The sequence below is a fragment of the Hydra vulgaris genome, chromosome 10 (assembly GCF_038396675.1).
Source record: "Hydra vulgaris chromosome 10, alternate assembly HydraT2T_AEP".
NCBI classification, from domain to species: Eukaryota; Metazoa; Cnidaria; class Hydrozoa; order Anthoathecata; family Hydridae; genus Hydra; species Hydra vulgaris.
The window spans coordinates 48,405,960-48,415,000 of NC_088929.1; the positions used below are offsets into that span (position 1 = coordinate 48,405,960).

Here is a 9,041-nt window from a genome sequence, read left to right on the forward strand (position 1 = left end):
TTTGGTTTATTTAATTAGAAAAAATATATAAATGTAGTTAAAATTATTAGGTTATTTTTTCATTCAGTACTAAAAAAAACAATGGTTTAACTGTCGTTATGAAAATATTGATGGAAGTTTACAAATTAAAAATCTATAAAAACTAGAGTTACATTAAACCCAATTTTTCTACGATAAAAGAAAATTTTGTGAAAAATCTATTATATCAAACAGTTTACTTTGATATTTTGTTTAAAAGTTATTTTTAAAAACTATAATCATGGTGCCCTACACACAGGTTCCATTAATATTTGAAGAGCAGATTATTATATCTGCTTTTTTTTATTTCCCCTGATATTTTATGTCAAGTTGTTTATTTTACCTATTTTTTGAGCTTAATTTACAAATACGATCATGGATTTAGTAAAAATACGATCATGGATTTAGACAATGTTCGATTTACCAGGCGTTTGAATTATTGATGGATTCTAATGAGAAAGTATTAAAGAGGGTTCAAGGAGATTTAAAAAGTACTCTAAGTTACTGGAAGTTTGAATTATTCTCACCCCGTAGTTATCAAATTTGCAATTAAGTATTTTGTTTTTTTTATAAATTTTGGAGGAAAAAATTGATAACTGATTAGAGTAAAAAAGTCGGCAAATAGAAACCGTCTCAAAATTCGTGGAAAAGCAAATTCATTTAACAAATAATGAACATCATTCAAGATGGCCAACGACTGTTGCAAGAATTTTTCAAAGATCCTTTTTCACTATGAAACTGTAAAAATTGTTGATATAAAAAATAAAAAAGTTGGTGCTTTATACCGGTTCATTCAACTTATCATTCTGGCATATGTGATTGGGTAATTTTTTTGTGGTTTAATTAAATATTAAATGTTAGAGTATTCTACAAAAAGAGTGCACAATGTTCTAAACGAACAGCGCAGTAATAAAGTAGTAAAAAAACACTTATCTTAACATGAGCTTCAGTTTTTCTTCAGCATTATCATCAGGTTCTGATGATCCTGCTGAAGATTAAATAATTGATGACGATGATGATCCTTTAAAAAATATTTCAAAAAGTTTTTCTTCCATTTTTTTGCAGTGATGCTCAGGAAAGAAGTGGTTGATGAAATTAGAGCTACTCTAAAGCAAATTGCAGCGCTGATAATTAAATCTAGCCAAAACAAGATAAATCAGTAGCAGATTTTGTGTTAGCATCACAAGATTTGCAAATATCTGTGATTCATATGCCAAGAAAGCAGTATGGGACAGCAAAAAAAAAAAAAAGAACTTTGATAAAGTTTGATTTTGAATTGTTTATAAAAAACTTAATCTTTTGTTTTATTACTGAACATTGCATTCTTTATTTCTGGTTTTTTTTTGAGTCCCATGTTGATTTATATTTTTTGAAAAATATTTCTCCGATACATAGAATTCAGCATATAATCAAGTAACGTGAGTGACTTTTTTCAAAAGTAAATAAAACTAAAAATCCAATTTCAATAGTTTAACAACTGCACATTCTCACAATCATTGGAGCCCTTTGTTACGGCTTGGGGTTTATTAAAAGTGATGTGGCAATTGCTAAGGCTATTAAACAGTGTTCTGAGTACTATCTATGCTTTGAGTCAAGTTCTCCAACAAATTTAAAAATGAATAAAGTACCAAAAATTATAAAACACAAAAAACCATCATCATCACCAAATTCTCTAAACCTATCATTCACTAATAATTGTGGTATTCGAAGTAACTTTTCTTCTGTTGAGTCTTATCTCTTACATAGTTGACCAGACCTACTTGCTCTTTGTGAGAGTAATTTGAGTTCAGCTGTCTCATCTTGCGATCTTAGTGTTGATGGTTATCTTCCTTTAAATCGTAAAGACTCCAATAGTCACATGACTGGCTTGGACATTTACATTTATAAGAAATCCCCCATTTGTTGTAAAACTAGGTTTGAATCCACAGACTATTCTTTCATGTGCTTTTGTTTAGCACCACTTCACTCTATTGCCTTTCTCTTTTTTCTATATCGCTCTCCTTCATCTCAAGACTGCACTCTTTTTGATGTTATTTCTGATCATATTGACCAAGCCCTCTCTCTTTATCCATCAGCTAATATAGTTGTTGTCGGTGACTTTAATGCTCACCAGACTGAATGGCTTGGCTCTAGTGTCAGTGGCTCTGCTAGCGTTAAGGCCCTCAACTTTTGCCTTTCTCAATCTCTAACTCAAATAGTCAACTTTTCAACTTGCTTTCCAGACAACCCTAATCATTTACCTTCTCTACTCGACTTATGTCTTGTTTCTAATCCTAGTCAGTGGTCAGTTTCTCCACATTTGCCTTTATGTGCTTCTGATCACAGTTTGATCTCTCTAAAACTAATATCTCATTCTTCTTCATCACCTGAATCCCCCTATCATTGTACCTCTTACAACTACCTTAAAGCTGACTGGGATTCTTTCCATGATTTTCTTCGCGATGGCCCTTAGTAAAAACCTTTCATCTTCCTGTCGACATTTTACATAACTTCGTGGATTCATGCTGGCATGGAATCTTTTGTTCCCTCTTGACAATTCCAGGTCAAGCCTCACTCTCCTCCATGGTTTTCCTCACACTGTGCTGCTGCAATTGCCAATCAAAACTGTTACTTCCATATCTATCAGCAAAACAATTCTCCAGAAAACAGACGTCTGTTTATTACTGCTAGAAACCATTGTAAAAAGGTTTTGTCTAACACCAAAGCCCGCTATTCTCAGGTCATGAAATCTCGTATCTCATCTCAAAAATTAGGCTCTCGTGACTTATGGAAAATCTTTAATAGTAATACTATTAAGGGCAAATCTTTAATTCCACCTCTCTTGTATGGTTCAGACTTTGTCACCTCACCTAAAGACTGCTGAATTGTTTGCTAAAAACTTTTCATCAATATAATCTCTTGATTCCATTAGTTGCATTCTACCTGATATTGCCAACAAGCAGGTTGATCCATTGCTTGACATTCGTATCACTCCAGCTTCTGTATCTAAAGTGATTTCCTGCCTAGACTCTTCTACAACTTGTGGCCTGGACAACATACCTGTTATTGTCTTGCAGAAGTGTTCCCTGGAGCTGTCATCTATACTCTCAAAACTATTCAACAAGTGCTTATCAGAGTCTTGTTTTCCAGCCTGCTGGAAAACAAGACTCTGTTATCCCTATCTTCAAAAATTCTGGAGAGCCATCTGATTTGTCTAACTACTGTCACATTAGTCTTCTTCCTATCATAAGCAAGGTTTTTGAATCTTTGATTAGCAAACACTTAATTTCTCATCTTGAATCTAATAACTTACTTTCTGACCATCAATATGGATTTCGATCTTCTCGTTCTACAGCTGATTTGCTAATAGTAAGAACCAATAGGTTTTATTGTGCATTAGATAAAGGTGGAGAGGTTAAGGCCATCGGTCTTGACATTTCAAAAGCTTTCGATAAAGTTTGGCATGCTGGTCTTCTCCATAAGCTTTCTTCTTATGGTGTATCTGGCAACATCTTTAAGACTATTGAGTCCTTCCTTTCCAATCATAGTATAAAAGTTGTCCTTGATGGACAGCACTCTTCTTTATATCCTGTAACTTCAGGGGTTCCTCAAGGTTCTATCTTTGGCCCCATACTCTTTTTAATTTACATTAACGATCTTCCAGATATTCTCACATTTAAGGTGGTATTTGCTGATAATACTACCATTTATTCTTGTCATGTTATGAAGCCAACAATCTCTGATTGCTTGGAGGAGGCATTTGATTTGAAAAGGATCTCACTTCTGCTACAGCATGGGGCTTACAGTGGCTGGTGAACTTCAATACAGATAAAACTTTTTTTCAGCCAATCTTTATTGCAATAATTTAGATCTTCCTATATTTCTCAACGGTGATGTACTCGATGAGTCATCTACTCTTCATCTTCTAGGATTAACTCTTACTTCCGATCTTTCTTGGAAACCATTTATCAAATCTGTTGCAAAATTAACATCTGCTAAGGTTGCATCTCTTTATCGAGCTCGACACTTTCTTACTTCGAATTCTCTCCATCTCTATAAATCTTAAATCCGGCCTTGTATAGAGTACTGTTGCCATATCTAGGGCGGATCTTCTAATAATGCCCTTTCTCTTTTAGACAAGGTGCAAAAACGCATTGTAAACATTTTGGACCTGCTCTTGCAGCCAACCTTAAACCAGTATCACATTGTCGTAATGTTGCTTCTCTTTCTCTTTTCTACAAATACTATAATGGGCTCTAAAGAGCTAGCGTCTCTTGTGCCATCTACTAAAATTCATTCTCGTGTTACTCGTCATTCAGTTTAGTCTCATCCTTTTTCTGTGACTCTTCTTAAGTGCTCCAAAAACGCTTATTCGTCTAGTTTTTTTCTTCGAACTTCAGCTCTTTAGAATTCGCTTCCTTCATCTTGCTTTCCTGATTTTCCTGATCTACAATCGTCATCTTTTTTCTTCCATTAACTTCCAACTTCAATTAGTGGTTGCTTGCAGCCTTGTTGGAAGCAAAGATGTAAAAAAAAAAAAGCTAACTGAGCTATCATGGGTCAATATCTAATCTTGATGGGTTTTTGAGAAAGTTCAAGGCCATAGATAAACAGAACAATATTTGTCAAACATGTAGAGATCATGCTTTGATTTGGTTTGTCATTTTCTTTTAAAACAGTTTCAATGTCTCTCTGGCCTAATAGAGGCAAGTTAATAGTAAAAATTTCTCTAGCCTAATAGAGGCAAGTTTTTAGTAATAATATAAAAGTATTATTTTTATAATATAAAAAGTTTGAAAAGTGAAGTAAATGAAACTGAGTTTATAAAGCCTGAGTTGAAGTAATAGTTGGATAACTGTAGGATCTCTCAATACTTTCTAGCTAATTAAATGGAAATTGAACTTGGAAAAAAACTTCCTGGCTCTAATTTTGAAAAACTCTGAACATTGCTTTGACCTCCATCCATTCAAGTCTTTGTACTATTGTTAGCAAGACTTTTGAGTCTTTAGTTAACAAACTTCTAATATTTCTTGAGTCTAACAATTTACTCCCTGACAATCAACACAGATTATGAATCTCTTGTTTTACCACTGATTTTTTAACCATAATTGTTAAGCCATTATACTCTATGTTAAAAATTGAGGCAAAGGCCATCACATGAACATCAAAGCTTTCTTTAAACTTTCAGAGATTCACTTTAAGAGATCATATGGAGAAAAACATGGTTTTCTCCATAAGATCTCTTAAAAGTTTTTTCAAAAAATTGTTGAATTTCTTTTACTCTAATTGCAGTTTTACACCTGTTCTTGTTTATCATTAGTATTTAGGGTAAGATTTTATCCTCAACTCCATATTGTTAAAAGGCTAAAAGCTAAGGCTAAAGCTTTGCAACTAATACAGTTCCAACTACGTTTACAATGCATTTTTAAACTTTTTTTCAAAAAGAAACTACATCATTAAAAGAACCAGCCCAAATATAAAAACAGTATTTTGTTCAAGGGGAGATAAGAGGTTTTTAGAGATTTATAGACATTATAAAGAAAATTTATAGAGCATCAGATTTCTTTTTAGTTATACATTTTAACAAATAAATTGTTTACATTAAAGTAATTAAAGAAAATTAAAATAATTAAATAACAATTTAAAAAAAAGTTTAAAACTATTATATAAAAAAAAATGCAGAAGTTTTTAAAAGATTCTTGATTAATTGATAAAAGATCTTGTTGACGGAAGCTTGACCGAATGTATTATTAGTAAATACTGTTCTATTACTTTATAGTATTGAGCACTTTTAAACACACAAGAGTATTCGTGTTGTTATTAATATACCATAATAATACATTATCTTTTTATGTATAAATTTGCTCCAACAAGTTTAACACTCTACTCAAGATGTCCATAAAATGGAAAAAATACACTTGAAATATTAAATCAAAAATATACCAGTTCCATCTGAAAAAAATACAAATTAAAGTTACTAAGCAAAACAAAATTGCTCATAAAGAAAATGAGATGGAAGGCGTTTTTTTTCCATAAATAATTACCTTAGAAATAATTCAATTTATACAGATAACAAAATCAAATCTTCAAAATGCCCACCAAAATTAAATGAAGTGTGTTCCTTTGAAAAAGATATAATAAATTTAGTGAAATTAATAAATTTTTGTTCATGTGAAAAAAGACATAAAATCCATGCGTACATCACATAAAACAATAAAGGTAGACAAAATGTCTAATTTGTATAAATTATCTAAAGATAAAAAAAAAGTTACTAATAAAAGCTAACACTCCTATTCAGGGATGCGCAGTCCTAAAAAGGACTCTGGATTTATAAGTCACAAAAACTTCTTCCTAGTTTTTGGTATCGAGAAGCTCTAAAAATGTAAAAATAGTTTATGGACTTACAATAGGAAAAAAAATTAATACTTTTAAGTGAGAGGAACAATCATTTTTTTAACCCGGGACTCCAGGACACCGGGCTTAAAAACAATAAGTTCCGAGTCATTAAATCTCATGAATTTTTTTTTTTATGGCAGATCATAATTCATCAAACATGTTTAGAGCTTCTGGACACTACAGACCTGAATAAAATAGAGATATAAAGCTGGAGTCCTTTTGGGACTCCACATCCCTGTTCCTAATATTCATGAATTAAAAAATAAGCTACATTTGAATCAATGGCAAAGCACCCAAGTAGTTATAGATTGGTTTAAAAAAAATCAAAGTTAAACACCTTTGCAAATTTTTAAATTTTCATATAAATGATTTTTACCCATTTATTAATGCAAATGCTTTTTCCAATTCAATCAGTTTTGCTGAACAACATGTTAAAATTACTTTTTCATAACTATTTATTTTTTTATAAAAATTTTTTTTTATTAAATAACAAATAAGGTAATAGTCTAAATATTTTGTAATGCAACCCTTTGCCACAATAATGGCTCTCAGGCATCGGGGCATGCTTTCTATGATGACTTTTGCATTGTCCTGGAGACTGGGGTTGTTATGCTACTCTCTAATAAGGGTTTCTATCAATTGCTTCTTTGCAGTGATGATTTCTTTGGCAATTTTCTGTTTTACGAGCTCTTATAGATTTGTCAGGTGAATTCCCCGGCAAAGGCAAAATGCACACATTTTTTTTTAGCTAGGAATGCTGTAACACTCTTAGCTTTATGGCACAGTGCCGAGTCATGCATGAACATACATTCTTCATTACCAGGGAACATTTTTGAACCTGGGGCAGAAGTCTATTTTTCTGTACTTGCTTGTACTGGTCCTGCTTCATGGTCCATTCCCCAAAGTAGAAGAAACCCATACCCATGACTAAGATTACAGACCACACCATTGCACTCAGAGGATGTTTAACTTTTTCCATAAGGCAGCTCTGGTAAAATTGTTCTTCTGGGTTGCATCAGATGAATAAGCTTTTGTCCACCAAGACTTGAAATGTTGACCCAAGATTTGAAATGTTTTCAACCCCCCATTTAGCAAAATTGACTTACACTTTTCAATAGGACACTTGCTAGATAAAGTTTTTAATCGAAACTATATTAAAGTTAGTTGCATGCCTAATGTCATGTCAAAAAATATAAAACCTGCGATTACATAAAAGATAATAGCGCTATGTAGGTCCTACCATTAAACATCAAAAGTTTGTAATTATTGTCTCCGCAAGAAGTTTTATATATTGTACAGAGGAGTAAATTTACTTAATAAAAAATGAAATAATATCAAAGTGCCAGCATTCCAACTAATTTTTACTTTCTTTAATTGACACTGGGAACTCTTTGATGTCTTTTTGTTTTTGTTTTGTTTTGTTTTTGTAACATCAGGACTTGTTCCACCGTAATTTTTTAAACAGTTTTTACATTGCAAATTATACACAATGGCTGATAAAACTCAAAGTTCCATAAAAAGTTGTTTTTATTTATTTTATAAAAATAATATATATATATGTATATATATATATATATATATATATATATATATATATATATATATATATATATATATATATATATATATATATATATATATATATATATATATATAAACATATTCTAGAAAAATAATTTGGGCCCGTGTTGATACAATTTTTTTTCGACAGGCTGTTTTTCCCTCTGTAGGTTCATCAGGAAGAATTTCTATATTTAAAAGTTCAAATTATAGAAAAATATTTCACAGTTAAAATAGGAATTATAAGGAATTGTTATAGTTAATTATATATTAACTGTAATTAATTCACAACCAGGAAGTTACATTAAATTAAAAAGTTAATTATGAAAGAATCTTTTAAAATTAGGATAATTATGTTTGATCATATTTTTTTATAGTTTTTTTAAAAGGTACTTATTTTCATGTCTGCATTTAGAAATTTAATTTTATTTATTATTTTGCTATTTTTTAAGAGTATCAATCACTCGATTTGTAGTATACACTTAATTTACATATATGTAAAATATCATCAAACAATTAAAAAAAAGTTGTATTGCTACAATCCCCCCCTCCCCCAAGACATTTCTTTTTATAAATTGTAGGATTGGCTACAATGAATTTAAAAAGAATCTATAGGATTGACAACACGGTGGCTACCTGTGTGAGTTTGAGTTTTGAAAGGTAAAGACCCAGATGAAGCAGCTATTACCTATGGTATAACATATAACTTAGTTTTTTGTCTTTTGTACCAAACTAATCTACTTCAGTGTGGTCACAGAATTGATAATTATTTTACCTCCACAACTGTTATTGAATTAAGATGCACAGCAAACCATTTTTCAAGCACAGTCAGATTTAGCTGATTTAGCAGATAAAGTTCCTTGTTATGTGTATCATACTAAGTTGGTTAAAAGAAATATTTAACGGTTTGGCTGAGAAAAGAACTATGGGCTAGACAACAAAAATTTTTGTCTGTCAGGACTATTAGCTTTTTATAAAAACTCACTAATATTAAAAATCAAAATTTATAATCAAATATTTATAATAATAAAAAGTACTTAATAGTACTTTTAATAAAGTGATTAGTATTTATTTAGATACCAGTACAA

At 31.1% G+C, this 9,041-nt stretch overlaps 1 protein-coding gene across 3 annotated transcripts in view; it reads left to right on the plus strand.

Moving 5' to 3' along the window:
* The first annotated feature begins 474 nt into the window (after positions 1 to 474).
* The window catches only part of LOC100211566 (P2X purinoceptor 4), a 51,008-nt gene continuing 42,441 nt past the window's right edge, over positions 475 to 9,041 (plus strand). Inside the window, exon 1 of one of the 3 annotated variants that reach the window (XM_065808190.1) lies at positions 475 to 841. In XM_065808190.1, the coding sequence (XP_065664262.1) occupies positions 705 to 841 (137 nt within the window). In that variant the 5' untranslated portion in view covers positions 475 to 704. The remainder of the gene's footprint in view (positions 842 to 9,041) is intronic. The other 2 variants (XM_065808191.1, XR_010641311.1) reach the window with 2 other exon arrangements.